We start from the raw sequence: 27509 nt of genomic DNA, 5'->3' as shown, positions 1-27509 counted from the left end.
GTTGTGAGGAATTAGTATGTGTGCAACAATCATCTCAGCAGCATTATAAGGCACTTTTCCTTTTTACTTTTATGTGGAAAACAACCCAGGGTACTGCAAGATGAATTTTTCCATTATTTCTTAAACCTAAGTGGGTATAAAATACAAACATAAATATGGCATGGTAACTACATAGTCAAACAGTACATTTTCAAAGTTCTCTTAAAACATAATTACTCAGTGAATACCTCCATAAACAAGGTTGTTTTGAGTATCTTCTTGAATTTTTGCATATCCATAAGTAATCTCAGAGATCCCTTCAGATTATTCCATAGATCAGTGGTAGGCAAACTCATTAGTCAAAAGAGCCAAAATCAGCAGTACAACGATTTAAGATTTTTTTTTAGAGCCATATCCCTTGGCTGCTTGTGCTATGACGGCTACGTCAACCTCACTGACACCCCGCTCGCCTGCACATAGTCGAAATAGATTTGTGGCAGAGCCTAGAGAATGACACGGGGAATAAATTTGTCCCTGTCCCTGTGAGCTCGGTCCCCATCCCGCAAACCATCTGATCCCATCCACACAAGCCTCAAATAGTTTTATACTGAACAAATTCTGTTAAAGTATAAAAAGAAACAATATTCTGTACAATTGTCAATTTATAAATCAGTGTCTTCTCCCCACTCTCTCTTCCCCATTTCCCTGCAGTGTTCTCAGCCTACTCTCTCTCCACTTCCCTTCAGAGCACGCACATAAAAACAAGCAAGCAATTTTATATCATTTCCATTCTATTCATTCATAGAAATTAAAGTCTAAATAATGCAAGTCACATAACAAAACATGATTTTACAAAAATAATTCCCTGCAGACAAGCCTGCAAGGATTACTAGATGTCTTTCAGCAGTTCCTTTCCCTCCTCCCTTCCCTTACCTTCGTGGCCAAGTCAAAATGATCTACCAACAATAAAATTTTAAAAAACACAAAGCACACTGTACGCAAAGAAAATGTTAATTATCATTTATATTCCACGGGTTTTCGAAGAGGTCAAGACAGATGACTTTATGCAATGTCACCTTAGTAATAACTATACAAAAATAGACAAATATATCCCCTCACTTTTTACTAAACCGCGATAACGGTTTTTAGTGCAGGGATCTGCTCTTGATGCTCATAGGCTCCCTGCGCTAAAAACCGCTATTGCAGTTTAGTAAAAGGGGGCCATAGTGCAAAATATAGACAGCAGATATAAATTCTCAAAATGGACACATTTTGATCACTAAATTGAAAATAAAATCATTTTTCCTACCTTTGTTTTCTGGTGATTTCATGAGTCTCTGGTTGCACTTTCTTCTTCTGCCTATGCAGCCAATATTTCTTCCCATCTTTCAGCCTCCTTTATATGTCCTCTCCTCAAGACCTCATTCCCTCCCCCAACATTTTCTTTCTTTCATCCTTCCCCCTTCTTTCTTTCTCTCTCCTTGCCCCTTTCTTTCTGTATGTCTGTATTTCTCTCTCTCTCTCTCTGTGCCCCATTTCTTTCTTTCTTTCTCCCTCCCTCCCTCCTTGCACTAGTATAAACACACGTAGGCAACTATTTGTCTTTATATAAAGTTGACTTAAAATAAAGTTCTTTATAAAAGTTACCCTCAATATGACTGAGAAATGTGCATTCCTTGATTTTGTTTGTTTCCTGAACAAGTGCCTATAGGCTGCCACTGCCACCATCGGGGAACAGGCCACTGCCGAGTTCTGACTGAGCTCTCCCTGCTTCCCCGCTGAAGCGCAGGGCCAACCAACTCTCCACACGAGCTTCCCCGCTGAAGCGCAGGGCCAACCAACTCTCCACCTGATGTCAATTCTAACGTCTGAGAGGAAGTTCCGGGCCAGCCAGGCAACGATTGGCTGGCCCACAACCTCCTCTCCGACGTCAGAATTGACGTCGGGTGGTGAGTTTTTCGGCCCTGCACTTCAGTGGGGAAGCAGGGAGAATTCGGCGGTGGTCTGTTCCTGGATGGCGGCAGTGGCGGCCTATTCCCCGGCGGCAGTGGCTTGAGGGAGGGCAGGAAGGAAGAGAAGCAGGTTGGGCATGAGCTGCGAGCTGCATTCAAGTGGCTAAAGAGCCGCAGTTTGCCGACCACTACCATAGAGATACCCCTGCTATCGAGATTACAGATGTTATTGTATTTTCATAATGAACACAAAGGAATTCATTTGTACTTAATCGCATCGCTCCCTCAGACCTCAAAGATAGATGGCTGATATAGTTTCATTAACTGTGTCAAATACTAAGGGATTTTGTGATGGATTACTCAAAACTAATATAAGGGCTTTGAAAATAATGTGACAATTTACAGGCAACCAATGATGTTTTTTCAACAGTGGCGAAACATGGTAGAATTTGTTTCCACCACATATCAAGCATGCCACTGCCTGGACTGGAACCAAATCAATGGAGGAACTAAGATCTTACCGTATTTTTTGCTCCATAAGACGCACTTTTTTTCCACCCAAAAGTCGGTGGAAATCTCGGTGCATCTTATGAAGTGAAGGTAAAAAAATTTGAATCCCCCGCATAGCTGCAACACCTCCCCCCCATGCACAACAGCCACACCGCTTTGTTAAACACCGCCCGCCAGTAACCCCCCCTTACAATTGAAAAAAACACACGCACCGCACCACCTTTCAGGACCGCTCGCCGCCCCCCCCGTACAATTACAACCCCCCCCCCGTGCCGCAGCTGCACTACCTTTCAGCACCACTCACCGCCACCCCCCGTACAATTACAAAAGAAACCCCCCCATCACTGCCGCTGCTGCCATACCTTTTTCCAAGCCTAGTGGTCTGGCGTATTTCGCTCCCTCGATGGCTTTGTATTATTTCCCGGAAGCAGGCGCATGAATCAGGAGCGTGGTGGTCAGAGCCAAGCTTTACACGCTCCTGCTTGGGTCCGCGCCACTTTCTGAATGGCTGGCGGCAGTTCTCACGGGACCCGCAAGAACTGCTGGCAGCCATTCAGAAAGTGTGCGGGGCCAGGCGGGAACATGGAAAGCTCGCGCCTGACCTCCACGCTCATGACTCGTGTGCCTGCTGCCCAAATAATAATACAAAGCCATCGAGGGAGGGAAGGAAAAATTAAAGGTATGGGTTTAAAAAATAAAAAAGGTACCAGTACAAGGGAGGGAGAGGGAAGCATGATAAAAAAAGGTACAAAGGGGGGCTATAATTAAAATGTACAAGGGGGGCTATAATTAAAATGTACAAGGGAGGCTATGATTAAAAAGGTACAAGTGGGGGTATGATTAAATATATGAGGGATGATTAAAAAAGGTACTTGGGGCATGTGGGGGGATGGGGGATGATTTAAGGTACTGGGGGTACATGAGGGGTATGGGACCGACCTGCCTGCTTGTCTGTCACTAGGCCTGCCTGCCTGCCTGCTCTGTGCCCTGTCCCAGCCTACCACTAGACCACCAGAGGGGGGGATAGGGTGCAGAGCCTGGCAGGGAAAGGGGACAGGTTGCAGAGCCTGGCAAGGAGTGTGGGGATGGGTGCAGAGCCTGGCAGGGAGAATTTGGTTCAGAATGTTTTTTTCTTGTTTTCCTCCTCTAAATCTAGGGTGCATCTTATGGTCAGGTGCGTCTTATGGAGCGAAAAATATGGTAAGTTTAATACTGTTTTTTTCCAGGATCTTGGAGACAAAGTGTAGGTTAGAGACAGGTCTAAAGTTGCTGGGCACATTATGGACAAGCATAGGTTTTTTTCAGGATCAGTCTGATGACCACTGACTTCTAGTTTGTGGACACTATGCCTGTTTGTAGAGAAGTGTTGATGAGAGGAAAGATGGGGTCTACAAAGGCGTCTTTCACTGCCACCAGGAGGCGAGGTGGATGGAAATCCACTTTTAGATTGTCTATACAGTGGTACCTCGGTTTACGAGTGCACCGGTTTGCGAGTGTTTTGCAAGACGAGCAAAACATTTGCAAAATCGGTGCCTCAGAAACCGAGCATGGCTCGATTTATGAGCGCCCCCCCTCCCGCAATCCGGCACCCTCCCCCCCGCGATCCGGCATCCCCCTGACACGATTGGGCACCCCCCCACCATGATCTGGCACCCCCTCCGACATGATTGGGCACCCCGCACTACGATCCGGCACCCCCCCCCCCGATTGTGCACCCCTCCGCCACTACTTACCCTCATCTGGGCACTCTGAAGATCGGCCTCCTCATCTGCTTGGCCTTGAGCATCTGCGCATGCTCAAGGCCTGCGAGTTCACGTTCTGAACATGGTCTGGCATCTCTGTATTCTTCCCTTCCATCTCTCACTCCCAGGTGGTTTTTAGCATTTCTCTCCTCCTTTCATCCCCTCACATCTGGTATCTGTGTCCCCAATCCAGCATGTACCCTTTTTTCTTTATCCCCTCCTTCCATCCAGTATGTGCTCCCATCTCTCTCTCCTCCCCACTTCCTTTCAACATCTGTTCCACTTTCTCCCCTTCCCACTTTCATCCAGTGTCTGTGCCTCCCTGTCTCTCCATTTCCTTTCAGCATCTGTTCCCCTCTCTCTCTCCTCCCCACTTCCATGCAGCATCTGCTCCTCCCTCTCTTTCCACTTCCCTTCAGTGTCTGTTCCCCTCTCTCTCTCCTTCCCTCTTCCCTTCAGCGTCTGTTCCCTTCTCTCTTTCCTCCCCACTTTCATGCAGCATCTGTTCCCCACTCTCTCCTACCCATTTCTCTTAAGCGTCTGTTCCTCTCTCTCCCCTCCCCTTCTCCCTCCACTTCCCTTCAGCGCCCTTCAAGTGGGCCAGCAGCCCCCTCCCGATTGATGCTGCCCGAGCGTCTCTTCCCCTCATCAGGGCATCTCTTCCCCTCCCTCCCTTCCCCTCACCTTCGCTGGCTATTTTCAGTTTTCTCTCTCTGAACAGCCCGAGCCTTTTCACAAGTCACGTGCGTAGCTGCCCTGAAACTTCTCCTCTGGTGCGAGCCACCCAGGCGAAAACAGGAAGTTGCATCAGAGGAGAAGTTTCAGGGCAGCCGCATGCACGACTTGTGAAAAGGCTTGGGCCGCTCAGAGAGAGAAAACTGAAAATCGCCAGCGAAGGTGAGGGGAAGGGAGGGAGGGAGGGAGATGCCCTGACAAAGGTAAGTGATGCCTGGACTGTAGCGATCAGGAGGGGGCTGCTGGACCGTGCAATTGTGAGGCTGACTAAGAGGGGTGAGAAGTGAGGCAGCACACACAAGATACTTAATTGTGGGGATAAGGCCATTCACCATTCCACAGGGCGGTGAATGGCCTTGTCCCCGTATCCGCAGCAACCATTTTTTTCCTCCCCGTTCTGGTGGGTTACCCGTGGCTAACCGCGGGTAACAGTCACCATGTCATTCTCTATTTGCTATATTTATTTTTTCATAAAGAGATCCACCTAAAGTGGTTACAATACATTGAATAGTAATCAGGTACTCTTAAGTATTTTCCTTATCTGTCCCTGCAGGCTCACAATATAACTCTGGTACCTGGGGCAATGGAGGGATTAAGTGACTTGCCCAGAGTCACAAGGAGAAGGCTGGGCTTGAATGCACAACCTCAGTGTGCTGAGGCAGCAGCTCTAATCACTAGGCCACTTGCTCTCATAGTAAGCTTGCAAGACTGATGTGAATTCAGTCAACCTTTTTTCCCCTTTTTGGGGGGGAAGATAGGTTACCTCGGTTTATGTTTGGATGGGTTTATATTCGAATATATACGGTATATTAAATTATATTAAAAATTCTATTATTCCAGTGTGTCTCTTCCCAACATGTAGTTCATGGCAAATGGCCATGATAATTAGAATTTCCATTTATTTTCTCTTTCCAAAGCACCACAATTAGAAAGTTTAATTTGATACATTACCTCATCAATCTCCTTGATCCATCGATCGATACCATCAAATGACCAGCGATTTGTAATATCATACACTAGTATCACACCCTAAGAAAAAGAAATAAAAGTATAGAAAATTAAGACACATATCTTGGAAAAGTTTGTTTACTGCAATGAAATGACTGAATTATATTACTATAACTCTAAGAAGACAAAACTCACCTGATATTTTCTTAATGATTCAGTTGGAAGTAAAAGCAAGTACATTAATTAAGCTTGTCACTTCATATTCACTTGTCTTTCATATTTAAATTAATTTCTAATAAAAAATGAGTGATCTGTTTAAATCTTTGAAACAGAAATTAATATTGTCAATTTCAGTAAATAGAAACAGTACAAGATGTCACCACAAAATAATATACAAATCAGCAGTGTAAGTACTTGATGCACAGAATATGGGAAAATTATGTTTCTTATCTGAAAATTTTCTTTCCTTTAGTTATTCCAGACCAATCCAGAACAAATGGGTTATGTTCATCTACAAGCAAATGGAGACAGAAAATATAGTCTCAAGAGCTTCACTCTTTAAAGGTATCATGCAGCCTGAAATGTTCAGTATTTTGAATAGCCAAGTAATAGTACTCATAACAATTAGCTGACAGTTGAAAAAAAGTAAAGCCAACATGCCACTGAGGCTACACTATTAACATCATAGAATGATGCTCATACTTATCTGACATACAGGTAGCATCCATCTGAAGGAAATGAAAAGTAAAAACTATTACCTTTAAGAAGAAAACAATTAAAGAAAACCAGAAAGGGAGAGCTTCTGGACGGGACTGGCATGACTAAAGGAAATAAAATTATTAGGTAAGAAACATAAATTTCCCTTCTATTACATCTATACCAGACTAGTCCAGGAAGATGTAGTGAGGGAAGCCATGTGCTGTCTGTATGCCTCCCATGGATTGCCATTATGCATCCTCTGAGGCTGTTATTGTTGTGCCATCTCTGTGGAAGTAACACCACAAAGAAACAGAGACTGGAACTTACATAGTCCATAAGAGTATTGACATGGTACAGGAAAAGTGAAGGCTGACACAGAACCACATAATAACTGCTGTCATAGAGCAATAGAAGTTGGAACTGGTATTGTGTATTGTGGTTGAGAAGGCTACCAACACTGTAGAACTTATGAGGCTACAAAGAATACTCAGTCTACTGCCAGTGCATAGCATAGGGTCAGTATCATACAGCAGAAAGAAAGCTGCCACCATGTAGCAGAAAGAATAAGGATGCTGAACTGACCTCACTGAAAAGTCTCTGCCACCTTGCAGCCCCTTAAGATACTGCCACTCTGCTCCATATAAGGATGCCGCCATGATGCAGTAGACAAGAAAACTGCTACCATACAGCATATAATTATGCTTGCACCATGCAGTGATGAAGAATGCTGCCACCATGTAGCAGATAAGAAAGTTACCTTCATGCAGTGTAAAGGATGCTTCCCCTGTGAAGAATATAAAAATCTGGCACTGGGTACCACTTAAGAAGACCATCACTAGGCCACATATAAGAGGTTGCCACTAGCAACGCAAAAGGGAGGCTAATAATAATAATAACAGCTTACATACCGCAATACCGTGAAGTTCTATGCGGTTTACAAAGATTAAGCAAAGGTACAAATTGATTGACTTTAAGAGGGGTGGAAGAAAGAGGGTTAATAGGACAGGAAATCCATTTTTGAGGAGAGAGTGATCAATAGAACAAGTTAATCGCTATAGAGGGGAGAGAGAAGAGAGGATCAGTTGTCTAGATACTTTAGGAACAGGTGTGTTTTCAGACGTTTCCTAAATTCCTCATAAGTAGTGGGCGAAAGCAATTGTTCTAGGTCTTTACCCCATGATGCTGCTTGGTGCGAGAGAAGATGTTCATGGTGTTTTTTCAGTTTACAACCTCTCACTGGGGGGGGAGCGAAGTTGGAATGTGAGCTTCTCTTGTGTCTGTTGGCTGAGAAGACGAAAAGGTCAGTTATATATTTAGGGGCAAGTCCGTGTAGTGCTTTGAAGCAGAAGCAGGCAAATTTAAACTTTACGCGCGCCTCCATTGGCAGCCAATGCAGCTGCCGGTAGTAGGGTGTCACGTGGTCAATCTTCCTCAGCCCAAAGATCAGTTTGACCGCTGCATTTTGCATCAATTGTAAACGCTGCATGTTCTTTTGGGAAATTGCTAAATAGGCGATGTTACAGTAGTCAAGTACACTAAGTACGAGGGATAGGACTAGGGTTCTGAATGCTGCTGTATTGAAATAAGCTTTAATGGATCTGAGTTTCCAGAGAATCCCTTTCTGATCAAGGAGTCCACCTGGTCTCTCATGGTTAGGCACTGATCCAAAGTTACACCTAGTATCTTTATGGTAGGTTGGATAGGGTAATTAAGATTATTGATACTTAGTGGTGATTTGGTATCAAGCGGATGTGGCGAAGCAATGAAGAAAGTTGTCTTTTCTGAATTAAGTTTGAGCCTAAAGGTTGTCATCCAGTGCTCCATCATGTTTATGGCTTCTGAAGCTTTAGGAATAGTTTCAGAGATAGAATTAACGAATGGGATGATGATCGTAAAATCATCTGCATAACTAAATAGTTTTATCCCTAACTGGGTTAGCTGCGTGCCTAGTGAGGACATGTAGATGTTGAAGAGCAATGGAGATAACAGAGACCCTTGTGGCACTCCTTCAGCATATCAAAGATGCTACTATTTTTCAATATACCGTATTTTTCACTCCATAAGACGCACCATAGATTTAGAGGAGAAAAACAAGAAAAAAACATTCTGAACCAAATTCTCCCTGCCAGGCTCTTCACCCAACCCCCACACTCCTTGCCAGGCTCTGCACCCTGTGCCACCTCACTACAAGGCTCTGTACCCCCCTCTGGTTAGTCCCAGCTGACTAACAATTTTTTACACCACCCCCCCATACCATTTTAAATCTCCCCCCAGTACTTTTCATTTGTATTTATACCTGCCTATTAAAACATTTCTAGGCAGTTGACAAAACACTGAACTTCATACCCCCCATCATACAACTTACTTGAAAGAGAGCCCTAGTTCACACCTCTACCCACAAAAAATTTACACATTTATATTTAACAAAATACATGCCCAAGAAATGGTACTGGACTCACTGGTAACTTTCTACTCGTAAGTTCTCCTTTTCTATAACTGCAGGGAGCTGAACACAGACATTGCCTGCTGCAACTCAGAAAGAGCATCTCAGATGCCTCTTTCATTTAAAATGTCTTTCCCCTGCCACAGCGTATCCTCCAGGTTCAGAATCGACCTGAGCTCAGCCTCCATTCGACTATCTGCTTTGCATCAGCCTGTAGGCACCCCCCCCCCCCTCCCGAGGTACCTTTTTAAATACTTCCCTCCCTTGCTAAACAGCTCTCAGGTCAGCAGCGCAGAGGTGAGGCGCGAGCTTTCTGTGTTCTTGATTGGCCCTGTGCTGTTTTCTGAATGGCTGGTGTCAGTTCTTGCGAGTCCCGCAAGAACTGACGCCAGCCATTCAGAAAGCAGCGGCGGGCCCAAGCGGGAGCACATAAAGCTTGCTCCTGAACTCTGCGCTGCTGACCTGTGCACTGCTGAGTACGAGAGCCATCTAGCAAGAGAGGGATACGCGGAACCACCAGGTTGCTTAAAAAAGGTATCAACGATGGCGTACGTGCATGTTTGTTTTAAAGAGGTGCGGCTGCGGTGCTGAGAAGTGGGGGAGGTTTTGAAAAGGGGTGGTGTCGGCGGGGGAGGGGTGTTTTACAATACTACAGGGGGTACAAATTTTGTATCTTCGCTACATAAGATGCACCGAGATTTCCAACCACTTTTGGGTGGGAAAAAAGTGTGTCTTATGGAGCGAAAAATACGGTATAATGGCATTGCCATATATGGCATCCACGGCTACTATCATCATAGAGCATAAAAGCACTTCTAAGGATACTGCCTACCAGTACACATGCTATGCATTATACCACTATGCAGAATGCTATCCCTAAGCAGCCTATAAGAATGTGTTCCTAGAAGAATGTGTTCCAGCACCACATATAAGTATGAGTCCACCATTCAATCAATATGGTAGCATACTTTGGAGTCTAAAAAGTTAACTGCCACTATATCCTACAAGAGGATGAGGCTTTTAAACAGCCTATAAAGAGTGAGATTGGAACATGGGTCCATTTGGTTTACAGGCCACTGCACTAACTATTAGGCTACTCCTCAGACTTTCTATCCCTACCCAGCATAAAGGATGGCACCAGCATGTAACCTGAAAAATGACTGAGCCTATGCAGCTAAATGAAAGTTGATATGCATACGAGGAAGCTGGAATATTACAGCAAGACTTTATAAGTAAATGCCGCAGGAGACAGACACCACAGGCAGCTTATGCAGATGATACTCATGCGGGATCTCCATAATGTGAGCTATAAGCCCACACAACATAGCACTAGCCACAGGCATTGAGACAAACTTGAAACATCTAAACCGCTGCCTAGGAGTTCAGCCAAAAGTCCTAGAATGAAATTAGCAGTAAATCAAAACAGCACAAACCTGGACTAAAGACTCTAGGAGAAGAAATGATTACAACTGCACAACAGAAAAGGACTTAGCATAGAGTTACCATATTTGTGAAGTCTAAAAAGAAGATACATGGCTCTGCGCCTGTTCCCTCACCTCCCCTAGGCGGATGCCAACTGTGTGCAATCATAATTGCATCCCATGCGACTTTCCCTCCATAGCACCCCCCTTTACCCCCACATCCTTTCTTCTGCTCCACCTATGATATATTAGACTTTCTAATGTGTGTAGGACACCAGAAAAAAGGGGGAAATAATCCACAAAAAAGGAAACCTGCAAAAAAACGATGGATAAAAATATGTAGTACCTGGATAGATGCAGGAAATAAAAATACAGAAAATGTATGAGAGTTAAAAGTTTACTTTAATGAAAACCATATAAAAAGATTAGGTTCTTACCTTGCTAATATCTTTTCTAGTAGATAGGTGTGTCATTCTGGATAGTATGGTATACTCCCCATGCTTGCAAGTCGTGCAGAAGGAATCTACTCCAGGTTTTCAACTCCTCCTCCTTCTACCAAGGGCTCTGCTGCCCCCTTGAGCTTATACCAGGGCAGGCAATAGCCCTATATACAGTAGATACATATAAGAAGGAGGGGTATAGGGATACTCTCTGAAATTGTTCTGCTCTGAAAATATAACAAACATATTAAACATTGCAATGGAACAATCCAAACTTTGGCATAACCATACAAATCGGAAACATTTATGGAGTTCAAACATTTGATATAGCAATACATTATTCTTCATATCCTTGAGGGTTGACTGAGATCAAAATCTCAACTTTGACTTGAACCATTTAATTGAGAGAATAGGCAGACAGAGAAATAACTGACAGGGCAGTGCTCCAGAATGACACACCTATCTATTAGAAAAGATATTAGCAAGGTAATATCTAATCTTTTTTTCTAGTGCAATAGCTGTGGCATTCTGGACGGTAGGGACATACAAAAGCAGTTCCATAAATTTGGTGCAGGGCCTCTTGTGCCTGCTCGTAATACTGAGGACCCAAATATGGTGTCCTCCCATGCTGCCACATCCACTCTATAGAACTTGGAAAACATATGCAGTGTGGATCACGTCGCTGCCCTACAAATCTCAGGTTAATTCTACTACTACTAATTATTTCTATAGGGCTATCAGACATACGCCGCGCTGTAAGAGTCACAAAGGAGAAGAAAACAGTCCCTGCTCGAAAGACCTTACAATCTAAACAGCCAAGACAGACAAACAGGATGTCATGGATACAGTTAAGGGGAATGGTTAATCAGCTGCCTGGGTTGGAAGGCAGAGGAGTAGGGTTAAGGATTGAAGGCTATATCAAAAAGGTGGTTTTTCAGTTTGCTTTTAAACAAGGGAAGGGGCTTGATGAACAAACTCAAGTAATTTATTCCAGGCATAGGGGGCAGCTAGATGAAATGAACGAAGTCTGGAATTGGCAGTGGAGGAGAAGGGTAAAGCTATGAGCGGCTTATCTGAGGAGCAGAGTTCTCTGGGAGGTGTTTAAGGAGAGAGAAAAGAGGAGAGATATTGAGGAGAAGTAGAATGAACATACTTGAAAGTCAGCAATAGGAGCTTTAATTGTATGCAATGGCGGATAGGGAGCCCAAGATTCTGCCCACATAGAAGCCATGCTTCTTGTCAAATGCACTTCCAAGGAGACTGGTGATTGCTTGCCACAGGCAATATATGCTGATGAGATGACCATGCAAATCCATCTTGAACTGGTAGCCTAGGACACCGTTCTATTGTGTCTAGCCTGATTGGTGAGCACAAACAGATGGTCAGCCAGTCAGAACTCATTAGTGACCTCTAAATATAGTAGGAGGACTTTCCTAGAATCCAGCTTTCTCAGAGTCTAATCCTTTTTCAGACCTTGAGGTCTGAAACACTGGTAATTCTACTTCTTGAGTGCCATGAAATGCCGATACAACCTTTGGCAAAAAGGATGGGACCATGCGTAGGGAAACTCCTGCCTTTGTGATCTTGAAGAAGGGCTCCCTGCATGACAGCACCTGTAGCTCTGAGACTTCTCGCTGACATAATAGCCACAAGAAGAACGGTCTTAACGGCAAGTTATATCACAAATACCTCTTGAATAGACTCGCAAGAAGCCTGGCTTGAGGCCATGCCAGAACCACATTAAGGTTGCACAAAGTAAACAGCTGTTTTACCAGTGGTCAAAGCCTAAGCACCCCTTTTAGGAATCTGGCTATGTCTGGATGAGAAGTGAGGGGAGCTTTGCATTTTCGGGCTCTGAACACAAGAGCCATGCCACTTGGGAAATACAGCACCACTGAGAATGGAGCACAAGTTCTGAAAAGTCTCCCATGCCTTAGCAGAAGCAGAGACTGATACAGGCTTCTTGGCTATGGGGAGAGTAGCGATGACTACCTCTGAGTATCCTTAGTGCTCTAACACTGCACACTCAAAAACTATGCTGTAAGACCAAAGTGATCCAGAACTTCTATGACCACTGGTCCTTGGAAAAGACCGGGCTGAACCTGTAGCCTGGAAAACCAAAATGGCAAGAAAAACATACAAAACCAAACAGCACAAAAGTGCAGGAACTATGCAGGTGAACCACCTCACTGAACTACCAGCTGCATAGCTGCAATGGACCAGCTCTGACAGAAAATGTGTGTACAATTCTGGAGGCCGCACCTTCAAAAAGATATAAAAAGGATGGAGTCGGTCCAGAGGAAGGCTACTAAAATGGTGTGTGGTCTTCGTAGGAAAGGCGGGAGAGGGGAGATATTTTAGAGACGTTTAAATACTTACGTAATATAAATGTGCATGAGTCAAGTCTCTCATTTGAAAGGAAACTCTGCATTGAGAGGGCATAGGATGAAATTAAGAGGTGATAGGCTCCAGAGTAATCTGAGGAAATACTTTTTTATGGAAAGGGTGGTAGATGCATTGAACAGTCTCCTGAAAGAGGTGGTGGAAACAGAGACTGTGTCTGAATTCAAGAGGGCCTGGGATAGGTACCATGGGATCTCTCAGAGAGAGAAAGAGATAATGGTTACTGTGGATGGGCAGACTAGATGGGCCATTTGGCCTTTATCTGCCGTCATGTTTCTAAGAAAAAAATTGCTACTTACCTCAGTGAAGTAAATTAGAAGCAGGAAGAGTAAATGCATTCTTGCTCTTCAAGAGTCTGTCATATATAGAAGCTCCAATAAACTGTTGTCTTATTTCACACTACAAAAAGTCACCTCAGAGGTCAGGAATGGATCTGGAGAGGGACCTGGGACTTAACAGATGTCACCCAACCTGAGGGATGAGAGAGACTCAGAACCGCTGGGTGTCATCCAAGATCAATGAGAAAGTTAGAAACATGATGGAAGATAAAGGCCAAATGGCCCATCTAGTCTGCTCATCCGCAGTAACCATTATCTCTTCCTTTCTCTAAGAGATCCCATGTCTTCTTGAATTCAGACACAGTCTCTGTCTCCACTACTTCCTCTGGGAGTCTGTTCCACACACCAATCACCCTCTTGGGACTATACATTCTGATTACTGTTAAAAACCTTTTCTATTTTTTGTTGCATGCATAACAAAATATACAGGTTGAACAAAATAGCAAAAACACCTTTGAGGTAAAGATTCTGACAAGAAACCGCCCGCAAACGCTCCTACAGCCACTTTATCCCCCATCTCTGGAACCAACTCCCCACACAAATCAGACTACAGAACTCTCTGATGACCTTCCGGAAAGCAGTAAAGAACCTCCTCTTCAACTGAAATTCTAACTGCAAACTACCCCTTGACCGCTTTATATTCCCCCCTCCTTTCTGCACTCTTCTGTACTTTAGTTGCCTTATAGACTTTGAACTGTCCAAAGTGTACTTAAGTTGTTCTATAGTCTTGTACTGTTTTCCATTGTGAATGCTGGCTTGTAACCCATTCTGAGCTACTAGGAGGAAGGGATAGAAATCGAAATAAATAAATAAATGAGCCTGCACACTATCCAATAAGAAAGGTCCAAAGTAGTTCATCATCTGGACAGCTATTTTGAAAAGGATTTCCATGGGTAAATGAGCATGAAAAGGAGAAATTAGATTCTTACCTCCTAATTTACTTTCTTTTAGCCTCTCCAGACCAGCATAGGATTAATCTTACAAGCGGATATATATCTCATCAAGACCAGCAGGTGGAGACTGAGACAAAACTTTGGAACTGTACATATCATGTGACCCCTTCCTAATTACCTCAGTCTGCTGAATAGCCAAGCAGAACTAAGAACTATATACAGAAAAACAAGCAAGACTCTGAACAGGAGTATCCACAAATAAAAACAGAAATGCTGTTGGAAAATGCAAAGGAACAAATGCAAATAGCAAAGGTCCCCACAGCTCTCCAGCTACGCCAGCCAAACCACAGCCGCTGTTCTTAATCTCCCCGGCCCTAGAAAAATACTAGAAACTGATAGAAAAATGAAAATCTGCATGCAAGAACACAACAATAGAAAGGGTGGGGTCCTATGCTGGTCTGGAGAGGCTAAAAGAAAGATCGGAACCACCAGGCCCGGGTGACAAACAATGCGGAAAAGAACTCTGCCCACTAATGGCCACGGAGGGAACAAATACAACAGCCCCTCCTTTAGCCATGGTTGAATTAGAGCATCCAGACTCTCGGCCTGACCGTCTCTGTGACGACTGAAGAAGCGGGAAGTTTTGGCGTTAACTCCTGTGGCTCTCAGGTCCATTAGGGGCTGACCCCAAGACTGCACTATCAAGTGTAAGGCCACATAGCTTACACACCACTCTCCGGGATCTAACGTGTGATGACTGAGGAAGTCAGCTTGAACATTCTCCACTCCGGCTATGTGGGAGGCCGAGATGTCCTGAAGATGCGACTCTGCCCAGAGCATGAGCAGAGCCGCCTCCTCAATCCGGCAACAAAAAGGGACAAAAATTCCTAAACAAATTCCAACAGCCCTATCAAGAGAGATGGGTACAGCTCACCACACCTTCTGGAGACTGAAAGAAGACAGATAATTAGGTAGGGGGGGTTACATGATATGCCCAGTTCCAAAATTTTGTCTCAGTCTCCACCTGCTGGTCATGATGAGATATATACCCGCTTGTAAGATTAACCCTATGCTAGTCTGGAGAGTTGCTAAAGAACATTCATTCACAACTGCCTTTATTCTCTATTACAGCGAGCAAAACCTGTCTAGGTACATTTTCTCTATGCGGGTAGATGGAGCCAGAGTGAGCTGGCTGAAAAATATGCTAGGATTTCATATTGAAATCCTATTACATTCTGTAATCTAATCTACACACTTTATACTTGCATATATGCAGAGCACGGGCCAGTCAATGGATAATGAAGAAGAAATCTGTAAGGAATTTTCCTTCAAAATCTGCTTGTAGAACTACATGTGTAAGAGTCCAAAGGCCTGCAAGTTATGTGGGAAGGATGAAAATATCCATTCCTAAGCATTAATATATGATGTTGGCACTAGGTTGAACGTAGAGCACAAAACTGGAGATAGGTTTTCCTATTACAAATCAATTTCTCATTATTTGGATGTGTGGTCATAAGCTCCTTTAGTTTCAGAGAGAGTAACTCTCCTTTCAGAAAAAGAGGAATTAAAGTTCCTACAAAAACTATCTTTAACTTACAAGCAATTTGTTCAAGGCCTTTAGATCTAGGACCAGATGGAATCCACTATTTTCTTTAGGTTCAGGAAACATATGGAGTAAAATCTTCTTTTTTTTCCCATGGTGAAATGGGTTTAATTGCACTGGTCTCAAGGAAGAAAGTTTCTTTAAATATTTATCCCATGCTGGGAGCTTGACCGATATTTCTGCTAGATAATTCAGTGAGATGTCCCATAGATTAAGTCAGGACCTGTTCCATATTGTGCTGGAAACTCAAGGAAAGTTCTTCAGAGGAAATATTTGAATATTGGTTATATCTGCCTAGAACAATCAAAACTCCATCCCAAGTATATGCTGGGAAGTAGTGATATTCTACTATCTGGAGCAAGTGTAAGGTATAATTTGGATTCACCTTCTAATTTCTTTTCCTTGAGCTCTGATAGACCAGTCAATAATCCCAGGTTATGCTAGTATTCTGGATGCTCAAGTGCTGTTATAGAATAGACTCACTGTATGGCAGGAGGATGCCTAAATGGAGGCATCCTCTTATAGAGTTGTCCCTAATGGATAACGTCAGTGCCCTTATCATACTATGTATATTTTCCATTTCTACCTATATGGATAGAAGTGCTGAATATATGTATTAATTTAAATGCTAGTGCCACCACTTACATTATTATGGCAGCCACTAAAAACTGATTTGCTTTTATTTTAATTACTCCACTTAATATGTGATAGTGCAGGTTAGGCAGATTTAATCTTTGTTATTCAATGGACAAAGACTTCCATTTTGTGTAACAGAAACATTTCTGTTTACAATAATGTCCTTCAATACGAGGATCAATTGGAAAAGTTGCCGGTCTCACCAAGAAAGAGCACGATTAGCATTACAATTCTATAGCTGTCCAGCATATGCCGTTGACAAACATCTACATCTAGATATTCAAGTCAGTCTGATGTTTAGTTTTGTTTTTCAGCCTTTTGAAGTGAATTGCTCCACTTTATAAAAAAATGGACAAAGTTGAGTAGACACAGTGTATATTGATCCCGGAGGAAACCTAATCCCGGCCGGGTTTCCTCCGGGTTTGTAGCAGCCGGGAGAAGAACTTATCAGAGACCCCTCCTGAAGAAGGATACGAAACTCGAGTCGAGGGGCTTGATTTTTTCATCATGATTTGTAGTTGTTTTTAACAAGAGCACGTTTACAGCACCAGCACTTTCAAAGGTTTTACCTGTGGTTGCTGAGCAGTTACCAACGGGCCTCCCAGCAATAAACTTAAGATAAGTCACCAGTATATGATCCTTTATATGGATTTTATATCAGATATTAAGGGAGGCTAGGGACGGTAAAGTGAGCGATGATGGTCCCATAAGCAACCACAGTTGAGTGATGACACTGAATAAAGATTGGTTGTAGGGTCTGAGCACTTTACACAATATATAACTAGCATGTTTATTCATTAATTTATTTACAAAGGAGTCTTAATGATTTAGAGCCATGATATTTGGAAGGTTATTTGATATATTATCACAGAATATTCAAATTGATATCCCTAGTAGCAGAATATACTAATAAAAACAAACAGGAATGCTTGCTATGGGATAGTTCTATTTGGTATTATCTTACCTGAGCACCTCTGGAATAGGAGCGAAATATAGTGCAAAACCTTCCTTGTCCTGATGTATCCCTAAAACACAGTAAACAAAAGGACATTAAAAATTTCATTAAGCTACTTGTTTAGAAATGTGAAACAAAACTTGCTGCCTACTTTACAGTCAGTTTTGGTTTTTTTAGCAAACAGATTTTGAAATCTACTATGATAGGTCAGACATAGGACAAACCAATGCTACACCAGAACCTAGCATCCTTGTCTCTAATAATAGCTAATTCTGATGTCATAGAAGTACCCAGCAGATTTAAATGGGGAGACCTATTACCTGTTGCCATTCTTAGGTTTACTTGGTTAATAACTATTAATAATTCAGTCCTACAGAAATTTTTCCAAACCTTTTTTAAACTCAGCTATACTACTACCTTTTTTAAAAATCTTAAATGTTTATTAAACATCAGAAGTTCCATATTCAAAATACATTCAGTATCCAAAAAGAACACGGTTAAATGATATAACACGGTACTCATATACACTCACAAGTCTCTCCTAGTTTCCCTGAAGAATATATATTGCACGTTCCCCTAACCCCCAAAACCCAATCTCTCCTGCTGGACCCCACCCCCGTCCCCCCAATGATCGCCAACAGGAGAAATGCCCAATCTCTCCTGCTTGACACCCCCCCCCCCCGAACCCCTGAATGATCACCAGCAGGAGAGATGCCCAATCTCTCATGCCGGACAGCAATTATTTGGGGATTCAGAGGGGTGTCCAGCAGGAGAGATTGGCCATCTCTCTTGCCAGTAATCATTGTGGGAGGCTTCGGGGGTGTCCAGCAGGAGAGTTTGGGCATCTCTCCTGCTGTAGTCTTCGCAGGGGGGGATGGGTTCCCCAATTCTCTAACCGGCGCTTATGACAGATGCAGGTTAGAAAATCATGCTGTTAAGCAAAGGACTGTACCCTCCTATGCCTAAAAGGTCATGGTTTGGGTGTTTGGGACTTGGGCAAATTTTTGGTCGGGAATGTTTTAAAGATAGATGTAGTGGCAGACTATATTATATGATTTTATTGTGTGTGGATTGACGATTCATTTAGCAGTATAGAAGCAATTTGAAGTAAATACAGTAACTTACACATTCTAAAAATAGTCTTGAATGCCCTATCAATGCTACCATGTTTCCCTGAAAATAAGCCCTAGCATGATTTTCGGGGTAGGTTTTAATATAATCCCTACCCCCGAGAATAAGCCCTAGTCGCCGGCAGCAGCGCTTACCCCGCCCCTCACGCTTACCCCAACGACCCTTCCATCTCTCCCTCCCATCCGAACCCTGACCGCGAGACTGAAATACCTGTTAACAAATGGCAGCATCGGCAGCACAGGCTACATTGCGGCCTACCCTTCTCACGCCCCGGCCATTCCGTGCGGCAGATGAATGTCTGGACATGAGAAGGGCAGGCCGCGATGTAGCCTGTGCTGCCAACACTGCCGTTTGTTTCCAGGTATTTTGGCTCGCGGTCGGGGTTCAGATGGGAGGGAGAGATGAAAGGGTCAACGGGGGGGGGGGATGCGCAGCGGCGGCAGCGGGGGGATGAGAGGAATAGAGAGATGCTGCACAGGGGGATGGGAGGAAGGGAGGGTGGGATAGAAAGATACTGCACAAGGGGATGGGTGAGAGGGGAGGAAAGATGCTGAACATGTGGGGGAGAGAAAGAAAATAGAAAGAATTGAGGTAGAGAAGGGAGAGATGATAATTGTACATGAAAAAAAATAAGACCTACCCAAAAATAAGACCTAGTGCCTTTTTTGGGCCCAAAATTAATATAAGACAGTGTCTTATTTTCGGGGAAACACGGTATTTCTGAGTAGCTTTATTCAAACATTGTTTTCATTGGTTCTGTATTTTTAAACATTGAAATCTTACCAAAGCTGTAGTTTTATTCGACGACCATCCAAGAGTATTGTAGTTGTTTTGTAGTCAATACCTAGAAATTAACAAGAGCAATTTAGGAATAAATCAAAGTATAAAAGTATGAATATATATAAGTATGAATTTTAAAATATTACAATGTCAAAAAATAAGTTGAAATTATAATCTATTTACTGGTTTATCTTAGGGGCACTTTTACTAAGCTGCATTAAACAGTTAGTATGCTTTTTACTGCATGCTAGATGTTATTGCAGATCTGTGCTAAGGCTTAATGCACATAAAAACAATCAGTGCAAGAATCCCGCACTAGCTGCTTAACATGAGTGTGATTGGGGTAGAGCAGAGGTGTGGCCACTAGTAACAGCTAGTGCATGGTGCAATACTGTGCACTAGCAGTCACAATTCCGATAATGCAGCTGTACTTGTGCCACCTGAAGAAGAAGAAGTGCAACTATTCTATAGGCAGTCTGGTAGCATGGCTGCTCTCACTGCAAGTGCATTGGTACTCCCCTCTTATGTGTGATCCTTCCTCCTGACATTCCAGCTGATGTTTGATCTGCTTCCAGCTGACACCCCTGATGTCCAATACCCCTCGGAATATACCCCTACCTGTCAAAGGTCCAAACACCATTCCCTAAAGGTAAATTCCTAACCTCCAAATAAAAATCCTGCTCCCCAGAGTTGCACTTTCCCCCTCCCCATGACCTTCCTGGGGTCTTCAGTAGTTGGAAGACTGTCCTCTAGCATTAGTACAACAAGGCTACCAATAGGAATCAGGATGGCCATTTTGAATGCTGGCTGAAGCCTGACAGGAAGTAGAGGTGGTCCTCTCCTGCCCAGGACCACCTGCTGAAGATCCCTGGTGGGGCAGGGTGTGAGGGGAGGGTGTGACTCTGGGGAGAGCAGAATTTTCGTATTGGATCTTTGACCACTGGGGTTAGAGTATGAGCTGGGAGGGATCAGAGATCAGGAAGGGACTGGATATGGAGGGGTGAGGGAGTTAAGAGGGTAAGGGCCAGGTCAGAGAAGCACGTATCCTGGAGATGAGTGCGTGGCTACTTGGATGGTGTCATCAAAAGCGTTTTAGCTTCCTAGACCATGGGATGATTTTCCAAGGGTTGCTGAGCAGGGATGGTATACATATATTAAAGAAGGGAAGAAATGTCTTTGGTGGCTGAGTGGCTAATCTCTTGAAGAGGGCTTTAAACTAGAAGTGATGGGGCAGGGTGATCAAAGCCCCCGGGTGATTATAAGCCCTCAGGTAAGTAAATTACAGGAGGCTCCAGACCTTTCCCCTCTTAACCCAATTTGTATTTCCTATGCCTGTTTCTTTCCTATAATTATTGTAGTTCTTCCCCTGACCCTTTTTCTATCATGTTGGTCCTTATTTGGTCTTGTCTATGTTCTTAATTTGTAATATTGTATCCCTTTTTTAAAATATACATCGCTTAGAAGTATTATAAGCGATATTATCAAATTTTAAATAAACCTGAAACCTGTAAAGTATTGAATACCTCTACACCAGTAGTCTCAAACTCAAACCCTTTCCAGGGCCACATTTTGGATTTGTAGGTACTTGGAAGGCCGCAGAAAAAATAGTTAATGTCATTAAATAAATGACAACTTTGCATGAGGTAAGTACCTACAAATCCAAAATGTGGATTATCTGAAATCTGAAATTATCAGAAACAATTAAGGAAATATTTATAAACTACAGTTTATAAATCTTTCCTTAATTGCTTCTGATAATTTCAGCTATACACAGCTGAAAGCAGTGCAACATGCAGAAAATGAAAAACTATCAAAGTATCAACTGCAAGAGATATGATTTTGGATCAACTTATTTGAGGCCCTCAGTATTATAAAGAATGATTTTTTTTATGGAAAACTTGTGCCTTAAGTGTCCGTTAACATCTGCAACTCACTTCCTCCAGGACCAGACACACACAAGCTGCACTGCCTCCTTACGTTCTGGAACATTGCCTGCCTCACTGCTGTAACCTCATGCAAGCGATTTCCTAAGTCTGTACACGATGTGTGGAGTGGAGTGGAGAGGACAATCGCGTACAGATACAGAAAAGCGCTTGCATGAGGTTACAACAGTGAGGCGGGCAACGTTCCAGAATGCGACCGCTGGACACTTAAGGCACATGTTTTCCATAAAGAATCATTCTTTATAATATTGAGGGCCTCAAAATAGTACCTGGTGGGCCACATGCAGCCCCTGGGCCGCAAATTCGAGATCACTGCTCTACACGGATGGGAAAAGGTGGCGATGTCTGGAAAGCAGTACATACTAATGCTCGAAAAATGGGAAACAAAATTCTGGATCTAGAAGTTGTGATGGAAGAAGATGAGTTGGACATAGTGGCGATCACAGAGACATGGTTCATGGAGAACCATGACAGCGATGTAGTTATACCGGGCTATGATCTGTTCAGGAAAGACAGGGTAGGAAGAAAAGGAGAGGGAGTGGTGTTATATGTTAAAGATTATATTAAAGTCATATAGTTGCAGGATCTGCAGGGCAAGGAAGAGGTACCGTGGATCAATTTGGAAAGAAGGAATGGTAAATATATTTACATTGGTGTGATATATAGGCCTCCTTCATAGATAGAAGTGGACATAGATTTAATAGTAGACATTCAGAATATATCTTTAAAAAAAGGGGGAAGTTTTACTAATAGGTGATTTTAACAAGCCAGATATTGATTGGGTTATCCCTATTGCATGGTCTTCTAGAAGTAGGGGGATCCTGGATTCTCTACAAGGGGAACTGTTCCAGCAGTTGGTAATGGAACCCATGCGGGATGGGGTCATACTGGACTTAGTGCTTACAAATGGAGAAAGTGTTTCTGATGTTACAGTGGGTGATCATCTGGAATCCACTGATCACTGCATGGTACAGTTTAATATTAAGATGGGTATATAGAGGAATCATTCAAAAGTAAAGGTTCTAGACTTTTTTAAAAACTATCTTTGTTCGAATGGGGGATTATGTCAAGTCATTGTTGTCAGGATTGGAATGTCTGGAAGGAGTAGAAATACAGTGGGCAAAACTGAAAGGAGTTATTGTAGACGACAAACCTTTTTGTAGGCAAGTAAGTAATAGTAAGAGGAAAAGAAGGCACTTTGGTTCTCAAAAGCAGTAGCTGAGAAGGTAAGGAATAAGAGGTTAGCTTTCATAAACTACAAAAGATCACTACAATGGAGACACGGAAGAGCTTCTGTTGGAGCCTCTACAAATGTACATCCAAATGTTAAAAAAAAAAAAGATCAGATAAAGAGGAAGACAGGCAAAAATATATAGAAAAGTTAAGAGAGGCTAGTCGAGTAGTCAGGAAAGCAAAAATGCAAATGGAAGAAAAAAATAGCTGACAATAAAATGGGGAGACAAGACATTTTTTAGATATATTAGTGATAGGAAGAAGTGCAAAAGTGGCATTGTGAGACTAAAAATGAAGGGGAGGAATATGTAGAACAGGGGTGTCCAACCTGCGGCCTCAGGGCCGCGTGCGGCCCTGGTCGAGGGCAATACAGTGTTTTCCTCTTTTGCTTCCGGGTGTTTACCGTCTTGCCAGCTCCCTCCTCTGTCTTGCTGCAGTGTTTGCATGTTTGTGCGGCCCCAGAAACATTTTTTTCGGCCAATGCGGCACAGGGAAGCCAAAAGGTTGGACACCCCTGATGTAGAAGCTGATAAAGAAAAGGCTGAATTGCTTGACAAATATTTCTGTTCTGTGTTCATGGCTGAAGCACCAGAAGCAGGACCACAGAAGACAAAAATGAATAGGGATGGAGGAGTAATAGACCCTGACTGATTTTCAGAGGGTTGTGTTCGTAAGGAGCTAGCTAAAATAAAGGTAGACAACGCGATGGAGCCAGATGGTGTATATTCAAGGGTGCTGGTGGATATTCAAGGGTGCTGGTGGCTCTACTGTCTGACCTTTTCAATGCTTCTCTAGAGTCTGGAGTGGTACCGGAGGCCTGGAGAAGGGCAGATGTGGTGCCTCTCCACAAAAGTGGAAGTAAGGATGAAGTTGGTAATTACAGTAAGTCTAACTTCTGTGGTAAGCAAATTAATAAAAACACTTTTGCTTTTAAAACAGATAATGAAGAAGTTTCTGGAATCCGGTGGATTACAGGACCAGAGGCAACAAGGATTCACTAGAGGTAGGCCTTGTCAGACAAATCTTATCAATTTCTTTGACTGGGTGACCAGAGATTTGGGTAGAGGGAGTGTTCTAGATGTGGTGTATTTAGATTTTAGCAAAGCCTTTGACAGTGTTCCACACAGACATCTAATAAATAGACTGCATGACCCTAATTGATGGGCTGGGTCAAGAACTGGTTGAGTAGAAGACGACAGAGGGCAGTGGTTAATGGAGATCGCTCTGAGGAAAGGGATGTTACCAGTGGTGTGCCTCAAGGTTCTGTTCTTGGGCCTCTTCTTTTTAACATTTTTATAAGCGATAATGCTGAAGAGTTGTCAGATAAGATTTGACTCTTTACGATGATATCAAAATCTGCAATACAGTGACATCCCGGATGGTGTGAATAACACGAAGAAAGACCTAGTTGAACTTGAAGAATGGTCTGAAATTTGGCAGCTAAAATTTAATGCTAAGAAATGCAAGGTCATGCATTTGGGCTGCAAAACCCAAAGGAATGGTATAGTTTAGGGGGTGAAGAACTTATGTGCACCAACAGAAGAGCGGGGCTTGTGTGTGATTGTATGCGATGATCTTAAGGTGGCTAAGCAGGTTGAAAAGGTGAAGGCAAAAGCTAGAAGAATGCTAGGTTGAATAGGGAGAGGTATGACCAGTAGGAAAAAGGAGGTATTTATGCCCCTGTATAAGACTGGTGAAATTTCATTTAGAATATTGTGTACAATTCTGGGTTCTGAACCTTCAAAAAGATATAAAAAGGATGGAGTCGGTCCAGAGGAAGGCTACTAAAATGATGCGTGGTCTTTGTGATAAGGCTTATGGGGACAGACTTAAGATCTCAACATGTATATTTTAGAGCAGTGTTTTTCAACCGCTGTTCCGCAGCACACTAGTGTGCCGCGAGATGTTGCCTGGTGTGCCGTACGGTCAGGGCCGCCATCAGGGCAGTACCACCAGTCCTGCATTCAGGGGCCCGGAGCTGACAGGGGGCCCGGGCTCCCCCAGGGTCCTAGGCCACAGTCTAGGGAGAGGGGCGGTCCGCCCCACGTGGACAGGAGAGAGCTGGACGGGGGACCCGCGGAGTTCAATACATCTCGAGCCGCGAGGCTCGTCTTCTGTTCCTGCCTGCCCTGCAGCTAACATATAGCCAATCGCAAGCGTTCCCCGATGTCAGCGCTGACGTCGGAGGGAGGGCTTAAGCAAAGCCTGCCCTCCGACGTCAACGCTGACGTCGGAGAATACTTCTGTTCGGCTATTTGTGCGCGGCAGAGCAGGCAGGAAGCAGAAGACAAGCCTCGCGGCTTGAGCTTCGTTTTGCTGAGAAAGTTGCAAAGATGGGCTGGGAGGCAAACACGGAACACAAAAGGGAGGAGGGAGTGCGTTTTGGACACAAGGCATGAACTTGGGAGAGAGGAAGGGAGGGAAAGAGATGCTGAGGTGGGGGAGGGAATGGGTTTTTGGACACAGAAGAAATGGACTTGGGAGAGAGGAAGGGAGGGAAAGAGATGCTGAGGTGGGGGAGGGAATGAGTGTTTGGACACAGAAGGCATGGACTTTGGAGAGAGGAAGGGAGGGAAAGAGATGGTTGTGTACACGGGGAATAGAAGAAAGGAGAATTTTTGGTCATAGGGAGGGAGTGAGGTACAGATAGTGGCATACCAGGGGGGGGGGCGGTCTGCCCCACCCCGGGTTTACGTCCCAAGGGGGTGCACAGCTGGCCACCCTCCAGTGTTGTCCCTAGGCCGGCAAACTGCGGCTCTTTAGCCACTTGAGTGCCACCGCCGCCATCAGGAACAGGCCGGTGCCAAGTTCTCCCTGCTTTTCCCTGTGGGGCCGGCCAACTCTCGCCACTCGCGTCAATTCTGACGTCGGAGAGGACGTTCTGGGCCAGCCAATCGCTGCCTGGCTGGCCTAGAACGTTCTCTCCGACGTTAGAATTGATGACGGGTGGCGAGAGTTGGTCGGCCCCGCAGGGAAGAGAAGCAGGGAGAACTTGGCGCCGGCCTGTTCCCGATGGCGGCGGTGGCACTCAAGTGAATTACTTTATATATAGTCAATATAGGCACAGAGTTAAATTTTTTAACATTTTCTAATGGTGGTGTGCCTCGTGATTTTTTTCATGAAACAAGTGTGCTTTTGCCCAAAAAAGGTTGAAAAACACTGCTTTAGAGCAGTGGTTTCTAACCCTGTCCTGGAGGACCACCAGGCCAATCGGGTTTTCAGGATAGCCGTAATGAATATACATGGAGCAGATTTGCATGCCTCTCACTTCCATTATATGCAAATCTCTCTCATGCATATTCATTAAGGCTAGCCTGAAAACCTGATTGGCCTGGTGGTCCTCCAGGACAGGGTTGGGAACCACTGCTTTAAAGGAAAGGCAGGAGAGGGGAGATATGATAGAAACATTTAAATACCTATATGGCATAAATGTGCATGAGTCGAGTTTCTTTTAATTGATAGGAAGCTGTGGAATGAGAGGGCATAAGATGAAGTTAAGAGATGATAGGCTCAGGAGTAATCTAAGGAAATATATTTTTTCAGAAAGGGTGGTAGATGTGTGGAACAATCTCTCAGAATAAGTGGTGGAGACAGAGACTGTGTCTAAATTCAAGAAGGTGTGGGATAGGCACGTGGGATCTCTTAGAGGAAGAGATAATGGTTACTTCTGATGGGCAGACTAGATGGGACATTTGGCCATTATCTTCTATTATGTTTCTATGTTTCTTAATACCAACTTTGTTCCAGGATATCCAAAACCACAGGTGACTCTTAAAACCAGTGTCACTCAGTCCTAATGTTCAATAAAATACAAAAAGTGTATCCATCTGTGTGCACACAAAAATAAAGTATTTTTAAAAAACTGTTTTTACTGGTATCGCCATTTTCTTGCATTGAGTACTGCCGAGTTGTGTCTTATCACCTGTCTTGAACCAGCAGTTCCTTTGAAGATCTGGATGTTTGTTACTATTCTATCTGTAAACAAATGAAAGGAAGCAAAATCCTAATCTCACTGGATGAATGCAGGCTAAAGACAGTGTCTTCTTAGGCTAAGGCCATGTATTTCTAACTTCATGTGCTAAAGAACAGATAATTCTTTTATCCTTAAGCTGACTCTCCCAGGACCCCTCCCTCCAAAAAAAAAAAAATGCTTCTGATAAGAATTTGGCTCACAAAGATTCAATACACACATTCACACAATATCTGAGCTACCTCAGCTTTAGCATCTTTGATTCAGAAGTAATGAAACTCCTCAGTAATAACTCACAGTCTCACACAGAGCCTGATAGTGCTGTATATCAGGAATACTGACTGGAAACAGCTCTATACCACAGAACTTCCTAAAATCAGAAGACAATAGATCACTTGCAAGGCTCCAGACCCTCAGTTCTTCCACCCCCCCCCCCCCCCTACACACACACACAGAAATTGTTTCAGGTTCTACAAACTGCACACAATGGTATATTCTGGCCAAGGTTTCAGCAGACCAGAAAGCAGTAAAGACTGCAGGAATACACTCCAGCAGGAAAAAAAAAAAAAAAAAAATCAGCTTGACACTAAATTAAATGCAAAACATTTGCCTTAAACACCAATAATATTATCTGAACTGGTCTTACAAAGTAAAAGGATTAAAACTCTCTATTTCCCAGTACTTAACACTTCTTTTTAGCAACAGGAGTCACAAAAATCCAGTTTAGATTCTGAAACACAGTTTAAAAGTTCTTA

At 43.5% G+C, this 27509-nt stretch overlaps 1 protein-coding gene across 1 annotated transcript in view; it reads right to left on the bottom strand.

The window, feature by feature from the left end:
• Positions 1-27509, bottom strand: part of RAB40B (RAB40B, member RAS oncogene family) — an 86073-nt gene that overhangs the window by 13576 nt on the left and 44988 nt on the right. Inside the window, exons 2-4 of the mRNA XM_033960886.1 lie at positions 19612-19672; positions 17707-17767; positions 5870-5947 (exon numbers count right to left, since the gene is read on the bottom strand). Coding sequence (XP_033816777.1) covers positions 5870-5947; positions 17707-17767; positions 19612-19672 — 200 coding nt within the window. The remainder of the gene's footprint in view (positions 1-5869; positions 5948-17706; positions 17768-19611; positions 19673-27509) is intronic.

This window comes from Geotrypetes seraphini, chromosome 10 (genome assembly GCF_902459505.1).
Source record: "Geotrypetes seraphini chromosome 10, aGeoSer1.1, whole genome shotgun sequence".
Classification (NCBI taxonomy): Eukaryota; Metazoa; Chordata; class Amphibia; order Gymnophiona; family Dermophiidae; genus Geotrypetes; species Geotrypetes seraphini.
The sequence above is the reverse complement of the archived record's forward strand: the minus strand, read 5'-3'. Positions and strand labels throughout refer to the sequence as shown.